This window comes from Equus caballus, chromosome 10, assembly GCF_041296265.1.
Source record: "Equus caballus isolate H_3958 breed thoroughbred chromosome 10, TB-T2T, whole genome shotgun sequence".
NCBI classification, from domain to species: Eukaryota; Metazoa; Chordata; class Mammalia; order Perissodactyla; family Equidae; genus Equus; species Equus caballus.
Genome location: NC_091693.1, coordinates 20,114,292 through 20,138,101, shown reverse-complemented (window position 1 = coordinate 20,138,101; position 23,810 = coordinate 20,114,292). Strand labels below are relative to the sequence as shown.

Below are 23,810 nucleotides of genomic sequence, written 5' to 3'. Positions count from 1 at the left end.
CTGTCCTGGTTGGAAGAGGTGTGTCTAACCCTTTCCAGAAGGGGCTATTCCTCAACGAGAGAGAAAACCCATCCGAAACTCCCCTGCATGTCGCCCCTCTTTGTTCACGAGTCACAAAAGGCGAAGGACATCATCGGCCCTTCTGGGCTCCAAATCGGGTACGAGGACGGTCAGCGCCTGTCGCTCCCATCCTCCTGGCCCCGGGCCCAGTCAAGCACCCCCTCTGTGCTCCCCCTCATCTCTGAGCAAGCAAAGCCCGCAGGGCCCGGCGCTGCTCAGACAGCGGGAGAATCCCACATCCAAGGAGCATGAGGACAGTTTCCCTCCGTGTCCCCAAACCCACTCTGGTCGATCTGTCTCCTGAGCCGGCTTCTTAACCTCGTGTGTTTTGACAGCTCGTCCCCCTAACTCTGAAAGAGGAGGGTGTTGTCATCAGCTTTAGAGAGAATCACGCGGCCCAGGGGGTGGGGATGACCTGCATGTCACCACGCGGCTGATGGTGGCTGGAGCCCCTCCGTCCCCTACACCCACCTCTGCCCCAGAATGAAACCCTGGCTGCAGGCTCATCAGATGCTTGTGGTGCTGGTGGTGAGTGTTTTAAAATAACTTTTGATGCAGGACAGCTTGAAGCCTTCAGTGAATGCAGGTGTGTGGTGTCTCAAAGAGGAATGAATGACTGGAGGGAGGGAGGGAGGAAAGGATGAATGGATGGACGAAAGGATGAATAAACGGAAGGAACGAGGAATAGATGAATGAATGGAGGGGCTTGAATGGTTGGAGAAGAAGATTGGCAACTGTGTGCCAATACGTGTCCGACATATTGGCTCATCGCACCAATGCTGAGCATGTTTCCTCGTTAGTAGAAAAAAGCCACTGGGCATTCAGTGGAAAAAAGAACAAAAGTGGGATGTGACCACTGTAAAAACTACATAACAACATAGGTTGTAACTGCAAGGAATTTTATGAACAAATTCTGCAAAAAGAAGAAGCCATTAAAGGGAACCAAAACATCGGGGACGTATAATTAAAGAGAGAGCTATGTAATCTGGATGGCCCTTCATTTATTTCAGATACTCAGTGAGTGGCTCTCTGTGGGGTAAAATACCCGAGTTGGGTTTCCAGGAAGGAGGCGGTGAGAGAGCCCGGCCGGCAGGGCGTCCACGAGGAGGTGCCCCAGGGGTCGTCCCCTGGAGAGGAGGAGGAGGAGGAGGAGGCAGGTGGCCCAGAGGGAGAACCGAGCGGCGACGCAGCCCGACGACAGCCGAAGACCGGCCTGTGGGGAGCTCTGAGCTAGAACAGACCTGCTGGGTGGCCCCCATTTGGGCCAGGATGGCGGCACCCGTACACCAGCCCAGCTGCCCTGGGAGGTGTGGCCTCGGGCACCGTGCCCTCTGCCCACGCACCCTGTCGGATGCCTTGGGTTAATGACTGCCTCGACGCCCCACAGCCACCCTGTGGGGTAGGTTGGTTGTGTCCATTCTACAGAGAGGAACGCTGAGAGGTCCGGGGACTTGCTCAAACTCACGCTTGTAATTGGTGACGGGGCTGAAATCTGAGCCCAGTTCTGCCCACCAGTCACCACACTAGTGTGACTCCCGTACACTCACTGGCAGCCCATTTACATAGAGACCTGCACCCTCAGGGATTGGCCCCTGAGGTCCCCCTTCCCGGGGAAGCCCCGAGTCCTCCGGCCGAGGCCGCTGGAGCTGGGGGCCGTCATTTGCGGACCTTGACCTCACAGTACTCAGTGGTGCTGGTGGCCTCCTGGTCACAGGGCTCCCGGGGCCTCAGCTCGCAGAAAGTGAGGGAGGCGTAGTGGAGCTCCTCCTCCTCTCCCATGCCCGGGGCGGCCACAGCTGGGGGCAGGCGGTCTAGGGAGCTGCCTGGCAGGCACTCGTATTGGTCAGCCTGGGTGGAGGGGAGAGAAGAGGCTCAGATGAGGATAACGGTGGCCGGAAGGGAGCAAGGAAGGCCCACAAGCAAACCTGGAACCTGAGCATTGAGTCTCTCATCTATTCATTCCACAAACTGGCTGAACCCCCATTCATTCATTCATTCACTCAACAAACATTTGAGAGTAATGATGCCTGGCTATTGATAATCAAGTGCCAGCCTCCTAGATTGCTTACAACAATCCACTGGGGAGACCCTGTTATCCTCCTTTATCAGATAGAGAAACTGAGGCCAATAAATACCCCAAAATCACACGTTTAGTTGTTGGTAAGGTCAAGATTCATACGCAGGTCTCTCTGCCCCATGCCCACTGCCTTATGGAACAGCTCCCCTGCGCCAGGCCCTGGATATGCAGTGGGGAACAGAGCAGATGCCATCCCTGAAGCCCCACAGCTTGCAGTGCAGGAAGCACACATTAAAGTAGTAGTCAATTATATGACTATCTAATTGCAAATGGTGACAAGATGCACAGGAATGGGGCGGGTGGTGTGAGAAGGGCAGGGATTTGCTCAGACCTGGACTGCCCTCGGGGACCACTCAGCATTTCGGAAACTCAGGTAAATGCAATCGCAAAATTGTGTTCTGAACCCCAAAATCAAAGAATGTTGTGCAGTAAAGGGTTAACCTCGCCCAAAACAAGCTTCGACCCTTCGCCCAAGCACCCGGCAGGGAATCTCTGACCTTTGGACTGTCCTGCCTGATAGGAGTGTCTGGGTTTACCTGGGACCTTGGGCCACGAGAGACAGTCTGTGCTGACAACGGTGATTGACGGTGGGGCCTTGGGCCACGTGGTATCTCCCTGACCCCTGGACTAAGGTCAGCCACATGGGCAGTCAGCCATGTCTACATGACCAACTGCCAATAAAAACCCTGGACCCTGAGGCTCAAGTGAGCTTCCCCAGTGGGCAGTACCCTGTCTGTGGGCACATGTCATTGTGGGAGAAGTAAGTGCCATCTTCGTGACGCCATTGGGAGCCACCCTGGAGGCTCATTCCTGGTCTCTCAGAACCCAGCCCTGTGAGCCTTTCCCCTCGGCTGATTTTACTCTCTGTCTGTTTGCTGGAATAAACCATAACTGTGAGCACAACAGTTTTCAGTGAGGCCTCGGAGCGAGTTATTGAACCTGAGTGTCTTGGGCACCCCTGAGCTTGCATTTGGCGTCAGAGGGAGAGTGGTCTGGGGGACCCCTGAACTTTGTTGTAGACAGTTATGATCCTGGGGAGATCTCTTTGGCAGCCTGTGTTGGGGAGGAGAGTTAGAAAGGAGGAGGAAAGTGGGTCACGGGCCCAGAGAGAAATGAGGAGGTGGCGGTAGGGAAGGTCCCGTTGGAGCTGGCACGGTGAGATGGACGGGCGTGGGGGTCCTAGGCTCTGAGAGCGGAGATGGAGAGCAGAGGGGAGGCGAGTCCTGGGTCACTGGACCTGGGGACTGAGTTGATGGGGACCGAAGAGCAAAAGCCTATTTATGGCATGATGACCATCTAAGTCATCAAGAGGGGTGTGGCCGTGGGGACGTGGCCAGATGGGATCCTGATGGACAGAGAGCTCATCACTCACCGGGGAGATAGGACCCAGCCTGGAGGGGGCATCCTCAGCAGCTGCCGCCTCGGGTGTCGCCTTCCTGCAGGTCTTCACTCTGAGGGGGGGAGGCCGGGACCGTTGACCAGCCGGCTGGCTCAGAGCTTGGAGTGTGGCTACGGTCCCCCTGCTTAAGAGGCTGAAAGAGCTGACCAAGGCCGGGAGGTGGGGGACACACCTAGCCTGATGACTTTCATAATGACAACAGGGGCCCTTCACGGATGGCTGGGATCGGGGGGCGGGAACAGACCCTGCTCTGATTCTCTGGCCCCAGACCCAATTCTCACAAGCTCAGCACTGTCCAGATTCCTCCAGCTGGGGCCGTCTGGGATCCCGGGACCTGGACCCCTGCCCACCGCCGGCACCCAGCCTCCCTCCTGGGGACGACACTCACATGAGGAAGAGGACACAGGTGCAGAGACTGAGCAGGCCGGCAACACCAGCTCCCCCGAAAGCCCCCAAAACGAATCCTTCCCCGAGCTCGGGCTTCCCTGCCGACGAGTGGGGTTTGGGGTGACTCCCCTCCAAACCCCAGCACCCTCGTGCCCCCTCCTCCCACGGAACTTGAGCTGTCACGTTCCTCAGCTCCCAACCAGCTAAAGAACGGGACTCTGCCCCCCCAGCCCTTCCTCTCACGCTTTCCCATCCAGGCCCCAGCCGCTCCCCCTCCAAGCTTCATCTTCTCTAGGATGGAGAGTCCTTCCTCCCTAAGCCTCACCCCTCGGCAGACCCCTGACCTGGCAGCAGCAGGACAGTCATGCTCCGGGCCCCGTGGACATTCGTGGCCTCGCAGCTGACTCTGAGGCCGGAGCTGAGCCCCTCGATGAGGCTCAGGGAGCTGTTGGCCCAGGGCCCGGAGGAGCTGGAGGTGATGGTGAAGGAGGCGTTGCTGCTGTTCCCCTCCAGCAGAGCCTCCCCCAGCCGCCAGCGCAGGGAGGGGGCCGGCTGGGCTCGGGATGAGCAGCCACAGTGCAGGCCCTGGTCCTCCCAGGAGCAGGAGGGTCCCAGCAGCTGTGGGGGGTCTGTGGGGAAGGAGGAGAAGTCAGCGGTGCCTCTGCCTGCCCAGGACTCCCCTCCCTGGTCCTCCCACACTCACAGTGCACAGAGAGGTGCAGGGAGACGCGCAGGGAGCCCCGAGGATGCTGAGCTTGGCAGATGAATTCGCCTTCATGCTCCGACTCCACCCGGGGCAGCTCCAGGAGCCCGGGCCTCGAGGCCTGGAGGGGACTCAGGGTCTGGTTCCCCTTGACCCAGCTCAGTGTAGCCGGAGGGTTGCTGTCGGCGACACAGACCAGGCGCAGGGACTCCCCTTCCGGGATGGTAAGAGACGAGCCGTTCCCTGGGTATTTCAGTTCTGGAGAGAGAGAGACAGAGAGAGACAGAGAGAGAGAGAGAGAGAGCACACTGAGCTCAGGCCTGAGGCTCAGAAGCTCTGCTCCTATTTCTCTCTCCTCTCCTTTGTTTCTGTTTTGTTTTGTTTTTGAGGAAGACTGGCCCTGAGCTAACATCTGTGTCCATCTTCCTCTACTTTATATGTGGGACGCCTGCCACAGCGTGGCTTGATGAGCGGTGTGTAGGTCCACACCCAGGATCCCAACCCGTGAACCCCAGGCCGCCAAAGCGGAACGTGCGAATATGACCAGTACGCCAGGGGCCAGCCCCTCTCCTTTGTTTCTAAGTTGGGAAGCGACCTCCACAAGCAATTTGTTGACCAGCTTTATTGAGATATAATTCACATACCATGCACTTCCACTTACATGCCGTTTAAAGAGTCGGGCAACCATCACCACAATCGATTTTACAATGTTTTCATCACCCCAAAAAGGAAAAGGGGAGCATACGAGAGAGTGTGGCTGGAGAAATCAAAGCGTAGCTTAAAGAAAGCAGCCTGTACCCTCGCCTCCCCCGGTCCTTCCACCCCGCAGCCCTAAGCAACCACTGACCACTTTCCATCTCGATGGCTTCATCTGGATTCGTCCAGTCTGGACACTGCGTGCAAATAGAATCATCTAGTATGGGCTCTTGTGTCTGGCTGCTTTCGCTCCTCTTGTTTTCCAGGTTCATCCACATGGTAGCGCCTGTCAGAACTTCCTTTTCATGGCTCAGTCACACCCATCGTCTGGATAGACCAGTCTTTGTTTATCCGTCCATCCATTGACGGACACTGGGTTGTCCCTGGACCTCTTTTTTTTTTTTTTTGAGGAAGATTAGCCCTGAGCTAACTGCTGCCAATCCTCCTCTTTTTGCTGAGGAAGACTGGCCCTGAGCTCACATCCGTGCCCATCTTCCTCTACTTTATACGTGGGATACCTACCACAGCATGGCGTGCCAAGCTGTGCCATGTCCGCACCCGGGATCCGAACCAGCAAACCCCGGGCTGCCAAAGCGGAATGTGCACACTTAAACGCTGCTCCACCAGACCGGCCCCATCTCCTGAACCTCTTTGAGGCAATTTGTCCTTGTCCACATGTCTCTCTCCCCTTCCTGAACAGTTCAGCATCCCTCATCCAGGCGTCCCAAATTCAAGGGCTGAATCCTTCAAGGTTCTCCGGGACCCGATCTCTACGTCCTCATCTCCTTTCCCCCGTTATCTCAGGATAAGCAGGAAGTTCATATTTTGCATCCTAAAAGTCACAAAGGAGGAAGGGGTGTTGGGAACCAAGTCTCCCCACCACACGGACTCCCCAGGCAGCTAATTCCTCTTGCCAGAGGCTACGCGTGTTCATGCAACTGTTCAGAGCAGCACTGTTCACGTTAGCCACAAGGAGGACACAACCCACGTGTCCGTCAACGGACGGATGGAGAGACAAACGGTGGTCCATCCAGACAGTGGAATATTATTCAGCCACAAAAAGGGACGGAGCCCTGATCCAGTCTACAATGTGGATAAGTCTTGAAAACATAATGGTGAGTGAAAGAAGCCAGACCCAAAAGACCACATCCTGTAGGACTCCATTTATGTGCAATGTCCAGAACAGGCAAATTCATGGAGACGGAAAGGAGACCGGTAGTTACCCCGGGCTGGAGAGAGGGAGGAACAGGGACTGGCTGCTTCATAGGTACAGAGCTTTCCTTGGGGTGACGAGAATGTTCTGGAACTAAATAGAGGTGGTGTCTGCACAACATTGTGAATGTCTCAAATGCCAGTGAATTGTTCACTTTAAAATGGCTGATTTTGGGCTGGCCCCGTGGCCGAGTGGTCAAGTTCACGCGCTCTGATCGGCGGCCCAGGGTTTTGCTGGTTCAAATCCTGGGCGCGGACATGGCACCACTCATCAGGCCACGCTGAGGTGGCGTCCCACATGCCACAACTAGAAGGACCCACAACTAAAATATACAACTATGTACCAAGGGGCTTTGAGGAGAAACAAGAAGAAAAAAAGAAGATTGGCAACAGATGTTAGCTCAGGGCCAATCTAAAAATAAATAAAATAAAATGGCTAATTTTGTTATATGAATTTAATTTCAGTTGAAAACAATAAATAGGCAGGAACACGTATGTTTCAGTCCTATTAACATGATGTTTTCAAAAGCATGGTACATTAAACATCGCGTAGGGATTCAAACATAGGAAGTAAAATTACAAGAAAAGAGAAGGAATGTGGACGTGTTCATTAACGTGATTGTGGTAATCGTTTCACAGTGTGTATGTATATCAATCATGTTGTATGCTTTAAATATACACAATTTTTGTGTCAATTATACCTCAATCAAAAATAAAGTTAAATAAAAGAAATGAGAATGGGGCTGGCCCAGTGGCGCAGCAGTTAAGTGCGCACGTTCCGCTTCAGCGCCTGGGGTTCACGGGTTTGGATCCTGGACACGGACCCACGCACTGCTTGGCAAGCCATGCTATGACAGGCATCCCACATACAAAGTAGAGGAAGATGGGTATGGATGTTAGCTCAGGGCCAGTCTTCCTCAGCAAAAAAGAGGAGGATTGGCAGCAGGTGTTAGCTCAGGGCTAACCTTCCTCAAAAAAAAAAAGCAAAAAGAAATGAGGAGACAAAATTCAGCATAGTGGCTTTCTTTGAGGCAAGATGGAAGGGCCCAAACTTGGGAAGGGGTATTTAGGGTGCCCCAAAGATGGGGTTGCCGTTCTTTTTCTTAAGCTCAGTGGTGAGAACCAAGGCATTCATTTTATGATGGTTCCTCATAACTTGCACATATTTGACAAAAAGTCTTTTGAGGGAATGAAGAGTAAGGAAAAACCATATGTTAGAGAGTGTATGTCCGGGGCTCCCATCTCTGCTCTCCCTGCGTCTCTCCACGGGCCACCTGCTCCTGTTCCCGCCTTGGGGAGGGGATGCCCCGTCCTACCTGTGCAGTTTCCCCGGAAGATGCTGATGGTCAGGTCCCATGGAGCATCTAGGACAGCGACACAGTGACGGATGGAGTCAGAGCCGGCCCTTCCGCCCGCCCCCTACGCACCCCGGGAGGCACGGAAATGGAAAGAGAATCAGAAGGAAGCCTGTGTCCTTCCTGCCGTGGACCCCAGCCCTGGCCTCCAGGTCACCGGCGCTCAGCCCCCTCCCAGCCCTTCCCCTCGGCCCTCAGGAAACACTCACAGGACACGCTGAGGGTGAGGGTCCCCTCGGTGCTGACACCAGCCCTGGGAAAGGTGACCCGACAGGTGAGGTTGGTGCCGTGGTCCTGCGGGCGGGGGGTGAGCGAGATCTCCCAGGAGTTATAGGCCCTCAAGTCCAGGCCCGGGGCTCCGAGGGCAGCCCCCGTCCAGGAGACGATGGGGGGCGTCGGCTGGAAACAGGCCCCCGGCACGGAGCACGTCAGGTGGCTGCGGCAGCCAGATTCCAGGGGCCGGTCGATGTGGATGTCGGGGGTCTGTGTGAGCGCTGGGGAGGAGAGCGGGAGAGGCTGGACCCCCATGGGACCCTGCACAGACCACGCCCCACTGTCCTCCTTAAAGATGCAGGGCCAGGGGGCCGTTCCTGCCCCCGAGGACATGCTCCGCCCATCCCTGGAGACCATTCCCTACCTCTCACTGTCACGGGGACCAGGACACTCTTGTGAGTGTTTCTCAAGTCCCCTCCTCTCTCCAGTTGAAAATAATAGAGTCCACCGTCCCCCTTCTTGGCGCCTGCGATGCTCAGAGAGCAGTTGTTGGTCTTGGGGTCCCCGGAGAGGAGGAATGGAAACTTGGTCTTCGCTTTTCCTGTCCTGGCTGGGTTGTTTGTGGCCACGAGAATGTCCTTTGGGGCACTAAACCTTTTCTGGAACCAGGAGCCGTAGGCAGGTGCGGAGTCATTCAAGCCAACCCCGACGGAGGACACCGTGCAGGACACGAGGACGCACAGGCCCTCCTGCACCGTCACCGACTCTGGCACTTGTATCTCCACCCTCGGATTCTCCTGTAGGGACCCTGGCAGGACACGGAAGCTCAGCTGCAGCCCCACCCCCCCGCCCGGCCCAGGAGCCCCGGCCCTGCACCCACTCACCTGCCCACAGCAGGGGCGGCAGCAGCAGCAAGAACATCTCCAGGGTCCTTGGGGCTGGGCCTCCCCCTGGGACCGTCTGGCCTCTGGAGCTGCCTGTCAGTCCACAGGAAGCTCCAACAGGAAGCTTCTGAGAGGGGAGGGGGCAGTGACCATCCACAGAAGAGGAACTGAGGAATGCCAAATGTCCCAGAAGGTCCCCTCTTCCGACTTCTCCTTTCACAGATGGAAGCCACAGAGCAGAGAGAGGATGGGGGGGCGGGGACTCCTGCCCTCAGGGCATCACCCTTGCGTGACCCCAAGCCCAGTGCCCCCACGAGCTCCCTACCTGTCTTGGGGCCATGTCTACACAAGGCTCCCAGCTCCACAGTGAGAGCAGCCAGCTGCACAGGGCCACGAGCTCCAAAGGGCTTCCCGCTTGGGGTTTGATGCTTTGAGGTCAACATCTTGAAATCCTTAGTCATTTTATCCTTGAATTCATGTTCTGTAGGTGAACTCTAATGGGAGAATGGGGCACGCACCAGGGGGCTTGAGACCTTGGACCACATGCGGTCATATCTCTGCCACCTCCCCACCTCCTCCATCTCCATGACAGGGTCTCAGCCCCACCTCACCCCCTATGCCCCCACCTGGGCACAGAGAGGGTCTGGGTGATGCTGAGTTGAGAGGCAGGAGCCCAGGCACCCTGAGGGATTGGACATTAACCAGCAAATAAAAAACACTTTGGAGGCCAGCCTGGTGGCACAGCGGTTAAGTTCACATGTTCCACTTTGGCAGCCTGGGGTTTGCTGGTTTGGATCCCGGGTGTGGACATGGCACCGCTTATCAAGCCATGCTGTGGTAGGCGTCCCACATATAAAGTAGAGGAAGATGGGCACGGATGTTAGCTCAGGGCCAGTCTTCCTCAGCAAAAGGAGGAGGATTGGCGGCAGATGTTAGCTCAGGGGTAATCTTTCTCAAAAGAAAAAACCCAGAAAACCACTATGAACAAAATGTGGTCCCTCCACACAATGGAATATTATTCAGCCATAAAAAGGAATGAAGCACTGAGAGATGCTGCAACATGGATGAACCTCAAAATCATCATGCTTAGTGAAAGGAGCCAGGCACAAAAGGCCACATATTGTGTGACTCCATCTGTATGAAACGCCCAGAATAGGCAAATCCACAGAGACAGACAGTGGATCAGCAGACACCAGGCCTGCAGGGAGTGGAGTATGGGGAGTGGCAGCCAATGAATTGGGGTCTCCTTTTGGGGTGATGGAAAAGTTCTGGAACTGGGTAGTGGCGATGGTTGCACAACATGTGACTTCATGTCACTGAGTTGTGCACGTTAAAATGGTAAATTTTATGTGGCCACAACTTCTTGAATGTTAAAAAGCAAAACATCACAACAGGTCAAAAGAGAGAGGCCATGAAAGAAAGGAAAAAGGTTTTTCCTGCTTTTCGTCAAAGGGGCCCCCCATCTTCGTTTTGCTCAGGGGCCTGCAAATCATTTAGCCGGCTCTGGTGAGAAGCTTCCCGTCTTACACCCACCGTGACAGGAGGGCGTGGTCAGCACTGCCCAGGGCTTGCTGGATACGTGTCCCTCTCCTGAGAGTCAGGACCACATGAGAATGAAGGACAAATACCTGCTTGCATCCAGCCCAGCTCCTCAATTTACCAGCTGTGCATCTAGTAAAGAGCTAGCCTTACCCAAAGAGAGGTCTAGCCTTTGCCTGAGCTCCTGGGAAGCGACCCCTAAGCCCTTGGCATGTCCCGCCTGATAAGAGTGACTGGTATGGGGCCAGCCCGGTGCCATAGTGGTTAAGTTCGTGCACTCTGCTTTGGCAGCCCCAGGTTCGTGAGTTTGGAACCCGGGCACAGAACTACACACCGCTCATCAAGCCACACTGTGGCAGCATCTCACATACAAAATAGAAGAAGATGGGCACAGATGTTAACTCAGCGACTATCTTCCTCAAGCAAAAAGAGGAAGATTGGCAACAGATGTTAACTCAGGGCCAATCTTCCTCAGCAAAAAAAAAAAAAAAAAAAAAAAAAAGCACCACTTGGCTTACCTGGGGCCTTGGGCCACACCAGATAGTCTGTGTAACAACATGATTATGGTGGGACCTTGGGCTGTGTGGTATCAGCTTGACCCCTGGAGGGGCTGGAGACTCAACAACTAAGGTCAGCCACATGGGCGCTCCATGCCTATGTGACCGACCCTGTGTCAGTTTCCTGGGGCTGCCGTGGCAAAGTACCACAGACCACACTTACAGAAATTTATTGTCTCACCGTTCTGGAGGCTAGAAGTCTGAAATCAAGGTGCCAGCAGGGCTGGTTCCTTCTGAGGGCCATGAGGGAGAATCTGTTCCAGGCCTCTCTCCTGGCTTCCGGCAGCTTCCAGCTTTCCTCAGCTTATAGATGATGCTCTCCCTGCGTCTTCACATGGTCTTTCCTCAGTACGTGTCTGTGTCTGTGTCCAAATGTCCCCTTTTTGTAAGCACACCAGTCCTACCGCATTAGGGCCCACTCTCATGGGCTCACCTTAACTGATCACCTGCAGAGATCTTATTTCCCAATGAGGTCGCATTCACAGGTCCCGGGGGTTAGGACTCCAACACCTTTTCGGGGGGACACGTCAACCCATGACAGGCCCTCAGTAGAAGCCCTGGACCCCAAGGCCCAGAGGAGCTTCCTCTGTTGGCAACACTCCATACACATCGTCACCGTGTCACTGGGTGTGCTGGTCAGCTTCAGGCTGCCATGGAATTCCACAGACTGGGCAAGAAACAGCAGAAATTTACTCTCTCTCAGTTCTTTTTTTTTTTTTTTTTTGAGGAGGATTAGCCCTGAGCTAATATCTGCTGCCAATCCTCCTCTTTTTGTTGAGGAAGACTGGCCCTGATCTAACATCCGTGCCCATCTTCCTCTACTTTATATGTGGGACGCTGCCACAGCATGGCTTGCCAAGTGGTGCCATGTCCACACCCAGGATCCAAACCAGCAAACCCCGGGCTGCCAAAGCGGAACGTGCAAACTTAACCGCTGCGCCACCCAGCCGGCCCCTCTCTCTCAGTTCTGGAGGCTGTGAGTCCAAGATCAAGGTGCCGACTGGGTGAGGGCCCACTGCCTGGCTTGCACGCGGCTGCCTTCTCTCTGTGTCCTCCCATGGCAGAGAGAGAGATTCCTGGTGTCTCTTCTCATCAGAACACCAATCCTATCTTATCAGGGCCCCCCCCATGACCTCATCTAACCTTCATGACCTTCTTGGCCCTATCTCCCAATGCAGTCACGTTGGAGTCACCATTCAATGTGTCAATTGGGGGGGACACAATTCAGTCCATGGCACTGGGAGAATTAAGTGCTGTCCACACGACCCCACTGGGGGGGGGGACCCTGGAAGCCCACGCCTGGCCTCGCCTGGACGCAGCCCCGTACACGTTTCACTTGCAGATTTTAATCTCAGTTCTTCCACTCAAATAAACCACGAGTGGAACGGTTTCTCTGAGTTCTTTCAGTCCTTCTGGGGGATCACTAAAACTCGGGGTGGTCTTGGGGAACCCCCATAACAGTCTGCTTCCCCCCTCAGGCTGTGGTGCGGAAAACCACGGTTTTCTGAAGTCGGGGCGCAGGTGCCCGCCTGCCTGGGTCTGTGGATTCTGCGTCCCCTATCTCGGCGCCCTCGGTGCGCCCGCGGGTGGACATGCCGCAATGTGCTCGGAACCGGCCCAGAGCTTGTCTAGGTTGGGACGGGAAAATTGCTGAGATTATCACAAATACATAAAAGGAAATGGAACGAACCGTCCGACACCGCACAGAGAGAGTATCACTTCCCTTTCGTCTGTAAGCAGTTCCTCGCTTCGCTTCTCAACCGCTCGTCTCTAACCACAAGGCACCAGCGCTTTTAACCAAATGGTCCCAGGTTGGACCACAAGGACACCACCCAGCATCAGCAGAGCCCCTAACCCGTGGCCGGTTGACCCAAGGTCACCGCATCCCCTGCCAATCCTTCTTGTTGACACTGTGACTGCATCGTCCATAGCCCGGCCTGGACCCCACGGACAGCAGTCCGGGAAAGGGCCTCGGGGGCAGGAGGAAGGATGCCGGGACCTCCGTCTGACTCAGTCACTCTGTTTTGTCTTGTTTTGAGTCACTTTTTCAATTTCTGCAGAGTTGCAAAATGGGCCCCTAAAACTTCCCTTCTTTCAAATCAACTAAGCAATTCATTGCTTTTCCAATAGATGGTCAGAAAGAGTGGGGTGTGGTGGGGGGTCAGCCACCGGCAGGATTCCAGGGACCCAGGACCACATGGCCTTGACACATAGCATCACCCAAAGTCAGGAAGTGTCCAGCAGAGGAGAGAAACCCCGTTCTCTCTCTTCTATGGGAGACCTCATTGCCCCGGGTCTCCGTGGCGTGAAAGCCAGGTCCACTTGCCTGGACACGGGGGCCCCCCCCTTCTCAGGAGAAATATCAGGGTGGAGCGTCTAGCCCGGGACTCACAATGAAAAACACCCAAACGTGTGCGTGTAAGCTTGTGTGTGTGTGTGCGTGCGTATGCATGTGTCCCTCTGTCCGTGTCTGAATGTGTGTGTCCACTTTGTATGTATGTGTATGCGTCTTTGTATCTGTGCATCTGCCTGTGGGTGTGCATGTCTGTGTCTCTGAGTGTGTGTTTTGTACCTGCATGTCCATATGCGGCAAGGATATCTATTTGTGTGTGTGTGCGCGCGCACATGTGAGGCATTTGAAACCAGCCTCGTAGGCTAATCCCGAGAGGAGCACACGTATCTTGGGTACCACATTAGGGGTTTGGGGCATTATTTCTGGAGCAACAGGAGCCGTTCAAGTGTCTATAAGCAGAACTGTGCTTATAGTTAAGGAAATATTCAGTGTTTCTCCAGAGGTGTTCACCCATTGATTGTAGAAGGGTCCAGAAGTGGCTGCCCGCAGCCTCTGGCTCATCCCGCTCAGCCTGGGAAGGCGCATCTTTGCATCTGGCCTGGCTCGCTGACAGCCACCTGCCCGTCAGGCTGAGCTGGGCCCAGGAGGGGCTCAGACGAGGTGCAGGGATGGGACCCCTAGGACCACAGTGCTGTGACATCGCCCAGGGAGAGACAGAGGGTGTGGCGAGGGGCGGGGCCGAGAGAGCCCGTTTCTTTCTCTCTCTTCCCACAGACAGAATCGGAGAAAGTGCTATATCCCAGGTGGAAGATTCAAGCAGACGGTGTATGCGATAAGCTGAATAACAGCCCCCAAGGATGTGCACGTCCTGGTCCCCAGAACTCGTGAGTATGTCACTTCGAATGGCAAAAGGGACTTCGCAGGGGTGATCACGTTAAGCATCTTGGGATGGAGGAATTGTCCAGATGGTCCCTAAATGTAGCCACAAGTTTATAAGAGAGAGGCAGAGGGAGATCCGACTACAGAAGGACAAGAAGGATGTGTGACAACAGAAGAGACTGTAGCGAGGCTGCCGAGGCTCAAAGGATGCTGGCGGCCACCAGCAACCGCAAGGAGCAAGGACCACATCCTCCCCTGGAACTTCCGGGAGAAACCCACTTGCCGACACCTTGATTTGACGCCCAGGAGACTCCCGAACTGTAAACGAAGAGATTTTCATTGTTTTAAGCCACTATGTTTAAATTTAAGCCCTGCTCCCTTGACGGGCTCTAGTGGATGAGCCGTGTCTTTGCCTTTTCCAGCTTCTGGAGCTGCATTCCTTGCTCCATGGCCTCTGCCTCCGTCTTCAAAGCGAGTGGGGTAGCATCTCCTGTCTCTGATTCCGCTTTCTTCTGCTTTTCCATCACATGGCCTTCTTCTCTCCTGTGTTCAAAACCCCCTCTCCTTCCCTCTTCTAGGAGTGCTTGTGGTTGCATTTAGGGCCCACCTAGATAATCCAGGATGGTCTCTCCATCTCAAGATGCTTAGCTTAATCACACCTGCAACTTCCCTTTTGCTATATAAATGAACATTCACAGGTTCCAGCGATTAAGGCCTGGATATCAGGGCCGGCCCGGTGGCGCAGCGGTTAAGTGCGCACATTCCACTTCTCGGCGGTCTGGGGTTCATCAGTTCAGATCCCGGGTGCGGACATAGCACCACTTGGCAAGCCATGCTGTGGTAGGCGTCCCACATATAAAGTAGAGGAAGATGGGCACGGATGTTAGCTCAGGGCCAGTCTTCCTCAGCAAAAAAAAAGAGGAGGATTTGCAGCAGATGTTAGCTCAGGGCTAATCTTCCTCACACACACACACACAAAAAGACCTGGCTATCTTTGGGGGTCATTAATCAGCCACGGGGAACACACATGGGGAGGGATGAGCACACGTTGCTTTTTCCTGTCCAGGACCCTCGAGCATAGGGAAAGGGGGGGTGAGCTTTCTCTTCTCCAGCCTGCCTGGCCTCCAGGGGGCTACGAAAGACACTGACAGCACGTCTTCCTCCAGGAGAGTCGAAATTTGACAGCCAAAGAAAATAAACGATTCCACTGCACCAATGGCCAAGCTGCTCCTTTTAGACCGACCCTCCCACAGATAGCAAATAACTTATTTATTAACAGCAACAATTCTTTACCTCTGGATAAACTCTGAAAATGGTTACCTGCAACAGTGAAGAGCAACCAAAGGGAGGTAACTTCTGAAGTAGATTAATGCTCGGGTGGGGGGGACAAAGGTCCTCTTAGATCCCCTTTTGTAATGCTTTCTGTCTGAAGGCAGATCTTAATGGGTCTTGGTCACCACAAGGGATGAATAAATCTTTGATGAAAACCATCCATCCTACTGGTTGATGAACCAGAGGACAGAGTTTGGGGAACCACAGTAGCTGGAAAAGGAGGGATAAATCCTGGAAAAGGAGAAAGTCACATAGGGGAGTCCCAAATATTGCGTGTAAAGTCTTCCCAAATTTCTGGTGACCCTTAAGCAATGCACACATGTGTCAGAATCCCAAGCATCCAAACTAAGGCTAAAGGAACTGAACAGAGATTTGGGCTGCTGTCCAGCTCGGAGGAGACAGAATTTAGCGAGAGTTCAGCCAAAGAAGCTGACCTCCAAAACAAGACACCTTAGAGGGACAAAACATAATCCACAACATATAGTTCACAATATCCAGGGTACAAATCCAACACTGCTATAAAGGCGAAGAAACAGACTCAACATAAAAGACAATCGGTGAAGACCAACACACAAAGATAAACTAGATGTTGGACTTCGCAGACGAGTGTTTTAAAGCAGCATTATAACCATGCTCGAAGACGTAAAGAAAAATATGGTCATAATGAATGAACACATATGAGCTCTTAGCAGAGAAAAAGGAATTACTAAAAAGAATTAAATGGAAATTCTAAAACTAAAAAGTACCAGATGAGAAAAGGGAAAGTGGAGAAGATAATTGATTGGATAATTGATCGAGAAGGGAGGGAAAGCTAGATCGAAGAGAAAGCTGTGATTGGTAAAGCAGCAGCAATCACTCATACTAGTCAGGAGAGAGGGAGAAATTTGGGATATTTTTGGTTTGCACTGTGACCTTGTTTTTTGTCTGCGCTTAGACAAAATTATGAAGTGATCTTGGTTTTTGTCTTTTTTTTTTTTTTAAAGACTGGCACCTGAGCTAACATCTGTTGCCAATCTTCTTCTTCTTTTTTTTTTTTTCCTTCTCCCCAAAGCACCCCAGGACATAGTTGTATATTCTAGTTGTAGGTCCTTCTGGCTCTGCTATGTGGGACGCCACCTCAGCATGGCCTGATGAGCAGTGCCATGTCTGCACCCATAATCCAAACCAGTGAAACCCTGAGCCACCGAAACAGAGCACATGAACTTAACCGCTCGGCCATGGGGCCGGCCTCTTGTCTTACTTATTAAGGTCAAAGAGTGGCCTTGCCTGAATTTTGTGTTCTGAGATTGTTTATGCCCAACAGGAGAACACCACAGCCTAGCTGTGTCAGGCCACTTGTGGGGTACCAACAGCTCACTTTCTCTTTCTCAGCACATACATGTTCTTAAAAATTCTTGCAAGGTTGCTTTTTATCCATTTAATATATCCAAAGCTGAATCTCAGGGAAGCCATGTGCCTTATTTTCATTCATTCATTCAAGAAGACTGATGGCTGGGACCAGCGCTGTGGCCAAGTGGTTAAGTTCGTGCACTCTGCTGCGGCAGCCCAGGGTTTTGCTGGTTCGGACCCTGGGTGTGGGCATGGCACTGCTTGTCAGTCCACGTTGAGGCAGCATCCCATGTGCCACAACTAGAAGGACCTGCAACTAAGATATACAACTATGTACCAGGGTGGATTTGGGGAGATAAAGCAGAAAAAAAAAAAAGATTGGCCACAGTTGTTAGCTCAGGTGCCAATCTTAAAAAAAAGAAGAAGAAGAAGAAGAAGAAGAAGAAGAAGAAGAAGAAGAAGAAGAAGAAGAAGAAGAAGAAGAAGAAGATGATTGATGGCACATCTGTTTGTTACAAAGTCCTGGCTGGATTCAGTGGGTATAGGAATGAACAAAGAAGGATGCTACTCCATTAGGCCCTTACGCCACGACCAAGAGGTCATCAGAGCTGTTTTCTATCTTGGCATATTTCGCTTCCCTCTCAAGTATATGTATTTTCTCCTCAGTTTTGTTTTGTTTTATTTTTGAGGAAGATTAGCCCTGAGCTAACATCTGCCACCAAACCTCCTCTTTTTGCTGAGGAAGACTGGCCCTGAGCTAACATCCGTGCCCATCTTCCTCTACTTTCTATGTGGGACCCCTACCACAGCATGGCTTGCCAAGTGGTGCCATGTCTGCACCCGGGATCCAAACTGCGAAACCTGGGCCGCCAAAGCAGAATGTGTGCACTTAACCACTGCCACCGGGCAGGCCCTTGTCCTCAGTTTCTATCATGCTGGAAGTGTATCTTATTTAGTGCTGCCTCCATGTATATCCCTTCATTCAACAACCGTTGACTGTTCCCGCTGTGCCGGGGTGTTCCAATCACTAAGGAGGCCACATTGAACCAAAGAGACAAAAACTCCGTTCTGTGGAGCTTACATTTGAGTCAAGACACACAAACAACACACAAGTATACGTGCGATGGCAGTAAGTGCTATTGAGGGAAATAAAAGGCAGCGCAGGGGACTAGAGAGTGAGAGGAGGACGTGGTGGGCAAACTGGAAGGCAGCTCCCGATGACCCCTGCCTCCCGGTGTCCAGGCCCTTGTGTCATTCCTTCCCCTTGAACGTGGGAGGAACGAAGAAGGGATGGATGGTCTTAGGGTGGCCACACGCCTCCGTGACCGCCGAGCCCTCGTGCAGCGCGGCGCCCCGGGAGCTATACTCGTGGCCGGGGCTTCCAGTCCCGGGAATCGGGATCCTGCGGTCCAGGCGGGACAAGAAATAACCCACCTGCTTGGACCGTCAGAGTCGAGGATGGAGCAAAACCCACTGGCAGCGGGGCGCGCGCGCCACCTGGCGGCCGAGTCTTGCTAAGACCGCCGCCCGGAGGCGCACACGTTGCTTTGGGCGAAGCGGAGGCCGCGTCTCCAAGGGAGTCGCTATCCGGGGTGTTAACGGGGTTTGTCTGGAAATCAGTGCATGAAGCCGGGGCCGTGGACCAGCGGCTTCCGAAGGTTTCCGACCGTGATGCACGGTAAGAAATCATTTCACATCAGCATAGTTTCACTACCTACCACCCTTGTACGACCTGATGGTTTTTTACTCTATTCTATTCTATTCCTATCTTCAAACGAGAATCCTTTAAACTGGTTCCCAGACTCTATAACCGGTGCCTAGCTGCGCCATTTTTTCCAGCTCACAAAGAAAGATTATGATGGAGAAAAGGTTAGCGCCCAGGATGGACTCCCTCCAAACCCCTGGTAATGTCTGTCCACGTTGGGCTGCCTCTGGGGTCCTGCGTTGCCCGTTCCTGACTTCTGCATAAGGAACCTGGGCTCAGAGAGGCAGAGACACCTATTCAAGGCCACACAGCTGGGAGGTGCAGCGCCAGCTTCTGCCTCACTTCTGGAGGAGAAAAATCACTAAATGCTCCTAATTTCACTGTGAATGAGTAAAGCTTGATTTAGCCCTTTCTCCTTTTTTTGCCGGTAAGATTGACCTGCACTGGCCTGCTGTTTTCTTGTATGACGTAGATGAATGACATTCCAGCGCTGAGGCTTAAATTTGCAAGTCTTCATATGGAGCAAGACAAATCTAAGGTGGAGATAAAGAGTCTGTGTCTATTCTAGATTGTTCAAACAAGGCAGCCCTCCTAAATCTAGGTAAAGGTGACCAGTAAAATACAAAACTCATCTCTCAACAGCAATTGGCAAGGACCGCTCAGGCCAAAGTCCATGGGAATCGAGAACCAGAGAGGGGAGATGGCACTGAAGATGCTTCACCCTGAGGGCCTTGGCTGCTCCAGGCGAACTTGAACTTGAACTTGGACCTTGACACTTGTGTTTGTTCCTGCCAGGTGGCAACACTAAGCAAGGATTCTTCAAACTGAGTTCAAACTCTGAGGGTCACTGTCCTCCTAACCCTAAGTACCCCGAGTAAACATCCGCAGGAAGGCTGGCTGTGGCCATGGCTTCTCAGAGATGCATTTTTTCCTATTCTTCTTCTTTTTTTGATCTTGCTCTGCTCAGCACCCAATAGATGAAGGATAGTGAAAAGCCTGGGGTCACCCAAGTGGGGAATCTAAAAGACGACCCTCACAGCCATAAACCGAGACCCTGTGTTCGTCTCCTTTGGCGGCCGTAACAAATTCCCACAAACTTAGTTGCTTAAAACAACAGAAGGTTGTTCTCTCACAGTCCTGGAGGCCGAAGTCTGAAATCGAGCTGTGGGCAGGGCCAATTTCTCCCAAGGCTCTCGAGGAGAATCCTTCCTGGTTCTTCCGGCTTCTGGAGGCTCCGGGCGTTCCTGGGCTTGTGGCTGCATCGCTCCAGCCTCTGCCTCCATCCGCACAGGGCGCTCTCCTCCTCCTCTATTTGTGTCTCTCTTCTGTCCCTTATAAGGACACTTGTCATTGCATTTAGAGTCCATATCGGCATTTTTTTCCAAATAAGATCACGTTCATAGGTTCCAGGGGTGAGGGCGTGGACATATCTTTTGGGGGGACCACCTTTCAACCCATTACAGACCCCAAAGGCTAAACCATCAAGGGTGAACAAGAATTAAACCCACTCCACCAGTTCGTGGAATTGCAAGTGTCAAATAAAAACAGATTGGATGCACGCGGTTTTATTTTGAAGTGATGGAAATGTTCTGGAACTAGACAGAGCTGGTGGTGGTACAACATTGTGAATGTACTCCAGGTCACTGGATTGTTCACTTTAAAATGATTAATTTTATATTATGCGAATTCCACCTCAATTAAAAAAAATCAGATTTGGTAAGGAGAGACTCTACTCCAAAGGATTATTGCGAGGAAGAACTCTTGCAGAGGGGGGACACAATTGCAAGTGGAAAAACCGTAAGATTTGCAAGCTCCGAAGGGTTAGACAAAAGCCTTTCTTTTCTAGGGAGGAGGATGTGGGGAAGCGGGACGAAAAGGCAGCTTGATAGGACAGTAGATGGGAGAGACCAGCCATTCAGGGGTTGCATTCGGGCTCAGGCTGAAGATGGACCAAATGTCCCGAGAGCAGGGGGAAGGAGAGAGACTTAACCTAAGTTTGGTTAGCCAGCATTTTGTTAACAATGGGGAAGAAACAATTCAGCTAACCACTTATGAGTTCAAAAATGGCAATTTGGAGGGTCTGTGTGGCCCTGTCTTAGGTAAACAAGGGGGTCACTCCTTACCTAAGTCTTACGGACACGGATGCCTCTTTGCTGTCAGTCATCTCCAGAACGCAAAAGTGGGCGGGGCATTTCCCCCACTGTGGTCCAGACGCACAAGACGCGGGTAAGTTTCAGCATTGTCGCAAATAGAGATGCTTTACGGTGGGCGGACAGGAAAGCCCTGCTTCTGAGAAGCTGTAAGGAATGGTCACTTCCGGTGGAATTGCAGCCCCAGTTCAAACTCTTGGATGGTCCCATCGCGAGACTTGAATTTAAGGGGAAATGAATACTAATGCAGCAGGTGTCATGCTTTTTGGTCTCAGGAACTCTTTACACTCTAAATAAATATCGGAGACCCCAAAGAACTTTTGTTTGCATGGGCCGTAACTATCAATATTTAGTTTTAACAATTAAAATTGCAAAACTTCTAAGTCACGAGAATACACAAACACATGTTCTGTCAGCTGTCAGAGTGATGATGTCATCACACATCACATAACCTCTGGAAAACTCCAGAGAGAAAGAGAAGGGAGAGAGGCAAATAATGTCTTAGTATTATGATGAAAATAATTCTAACCTTGCAAATCACTTGAAAGGGTCTTGGGGACCCTGAGGCCCACAGACAACTGAGAACTGCTGGCCTCAAAGCCCCTGCATTCCTGACCTTGCTAATAACCATACTCCCTAAAGTCCATTTCACTTTCTTCTTTTTTTTTTTTTTTTTGCTGAGGAAGATTAGCTCTGAGCTAACATCTGTGCCAATCTTCCTCCACTTTATATGTGGGTCACTACCACAGCATGGCTGACAAACGAGTGGTGTAGGTTCAGGCAGGGATCCCAACCCGCAAACCCAGACCGCTGAAGCAGAGCACACAGAACTTAACCACTATGCCACAGGCTGGCCCTGCTTCTTCTTTTTAATAATAGTACCACCTAGGTTCTGGCTGAGAAAATGGCCACCCTCCTAGAGACTACATTTCCCAGGATCCCTTGCAGCTAGGCAGAGCCATGTGACTAAATTCTAGCCAAAGGAAAGGCCAGAAAAGGTGTGGTGGAAAACTCCAAGCTTATGTCCTTAAAAGGAGGCTGCCTGCTCTCCAGTATCTCTTTTCCCTTTCCTGCTTGCTGTAACAAAGTCCTAGCAATTGTGACTTGGCTTAGACCATTAAGAGGGTGACACCTTAAGAGAATGGTTCCCAAAGTGAGGTCCCCAGACCAGCAGCAGCAGTGTCACCTGCATTTGTGAGAAATGCAAATTCTCAGGTTCCATCCAAGACCTGCTGAATCGGAAACTCTGGGGCATGGGGCCGAGCAATCTGTGTTTCAAAAAACCCTCCAGGGAATTCTGATGCATGCTCAAGTTTGAGGGCTACGGAGCTGGGAGATGCAGAGCAAGAACAGAGAAGGAACCTGGATCCATGAAAGAACTCAGGAGGCAGGGCCGCCCTGCTCCCTTCCCCATCTTCCAGCTTGGATATTTACACAAGAAAAGCAATCTTCTATATTATTTAAGCCACCGTTATTTGGTCTTTGGTAAATGACATCAATATCTTAGTCAACAATATATTTAGATACATCCCTTCTTTTTTGAATTAAAAATTTTAGACATACACCTCACACCCCTCAGGATGGCTACTATAGACAAACAAAAAACAATAAATAATAAGTGTTGGCAAGGATGTGGAGAAATTGGAACCCTTGTGCAGTGTTGGTGGGAATGGAAAACGGTGCAGTGCTGTGGAAAACAGTTTGGCATTTCCTTAAAAAACTAAAAATAGAATTATCATATGATCCAGCGACTCCACTCCTGGGTGAACCTTGAGGAGCTAGAATAGTACCTCATATAAGTGGATTTAAACACTAATTATCTTTTTGTGACTGGTTTATTTCACTTAGTGTAATGTTCTCAAGATTCATCCATGTTGTAGCATGTCAGAATCTCCTTCCTTTTTAAGGCTGAATCATATTCCATGGTACGTCTATACCTAGGCTCCCTTGCAACCAGGAATATCCATGTGACATAGATCTAGACAGTGAGATGTAAGCAGAAACCCACCAGAGTCTGCTAGTCCTCCTGCCTTGAATGCAGATACAATGCCTGGAGCTGTGGCCTCCATCTTGTGATCATGAGGAAAAGGACAAAAGAATCAGAGACCTCAGCAACAACAGCCCTGAGCCTCTCTGAACAATGCCAGCAGGCCCCTCCCTCTAGATTTGTTGAAAAAATCCCTGTGGGGGATCAGAATTTGTCACCCCCAAATGTGTCTCTTTGGCTTATTTATTTTTATTTTTTGTGAGGAAGATCGGCCCTGAGCTAACATCTGTTGCCCAATCTTCCTGTATTTTATGTGGGATGCCACCACAGCACGGCTTGATGAGAGGTGCTGGGTGGGAGCCTGGATCCAGGCCTGCAAACCCCGGGTCGCCAAAGCGGAGCACGCAAACTTAACCACTAGGCCACTGGGCCAGCCCCTGGCCTGATTATTAAGAACAAAAGACTCTGAAGGAAACTTTGACCTTCCTAACTGCCTAAAAGAATTTAAGATAGAAGGCCTGTTCCAGGAAGGAGCTAATACCATAAGCCAACTACAGGATAATATAAACTAGGTGTGGCAGACAGGGAGAAACCTAACAAGGGCTCTTTAATCACAGTCCTCTCCATCTCTCATTATCTCAACAAGGCATGGCCAACATCTGTTTACCAAGGCATGGCCAACATCTGTTTACCAAACATTTGCTTTTCCATCTCCATGTAAATTCCCTTCCTCCCCTTTGACCCTCAACATCCTCCTTTGTCTGTAGCTGAAGATGGCATTTAAGGTAGTGACTTAGGCCATTTTGTTGAGTTACTCAGTTTTCCTGGGTTTCTCCGATATTATTAAAAATTCTGTTTTACTTTCTCCTGTTGCTCTGCCAGCTTAATTCTTAGATCAGCCAGAAGGACCTAGAAGGTAGCGGGATAGTTCCTCCTCCTCCACACCCTCAACACAGAGGTAGTGGGATGTCCCCACCATGGCTGCCAGGCCATCCTCCACCTACCTCCCCACTTCCCCTGGGAGGCTGTCATCAGACAGCTGGCCCCTCAGTG

The 23,810-nt window shown here is 51.9% G+C and overlaps 1 protein-coding gene and 1 long non-coding RNA gene across 3 annotated transcripts; one reads left to right on the top strand and one right to left on the bottom strand.

Annotated features, from left to right (window-relative positions):
• Positions 1 to 395: 395 nt before the first annotated feature.
• Positions 396 to 3,049, top strand: LOC138915943 (uncharacterized). The gene is made up of 2 exons (XR_011422457.1): positions 396 to 588; positions 1,071 to 3,049. It is a non-coding gene; the product is annotated as an uncharacterized lncRNA (long non-coding RNA).
• Positions 943 to 9,127, bottom strand: SIGLEC11 (sialic acid binding Ig like lectin 11). Of its 2 annotated transcripts, XM_023650198.2 has the most exons (9): positions 8,987 to 9,127; positions 8,527 to 8,910; positions 8,099 to 8,383; positions 7,851 to 7,898; positions 4,627 to 4,884; positions 4,268 to 4,552; positions 3,925 to 4,021; positions 3,510 to 3,588; positions 943 to 1,908 (listed from the first exon to the last, which is right to left on the bottom strand). In XM_023650198.2, exons 1-9 carry the CDS (start codon positions 9,021 to 9,023, stop codon positions 1,717 to 1,719), a joined length of 1,665 nt encoding a protein of 554 aa, XP_023505966.2. In that variant the 5' UTR covers positions 9,024 to 9,127; the 3' UTR covers positions 943 to 1,716. The 2 variants fall into 2 exon arrangements, with proteins under 2 accessions (XP_023505966.2, XP_070080851.1); XM_070224750.1 differs by lacking the exon at positions 3,510 to 3,588.
• Positions 9,128 to 23,810: the final 14,683 nt, after the last annotated feature.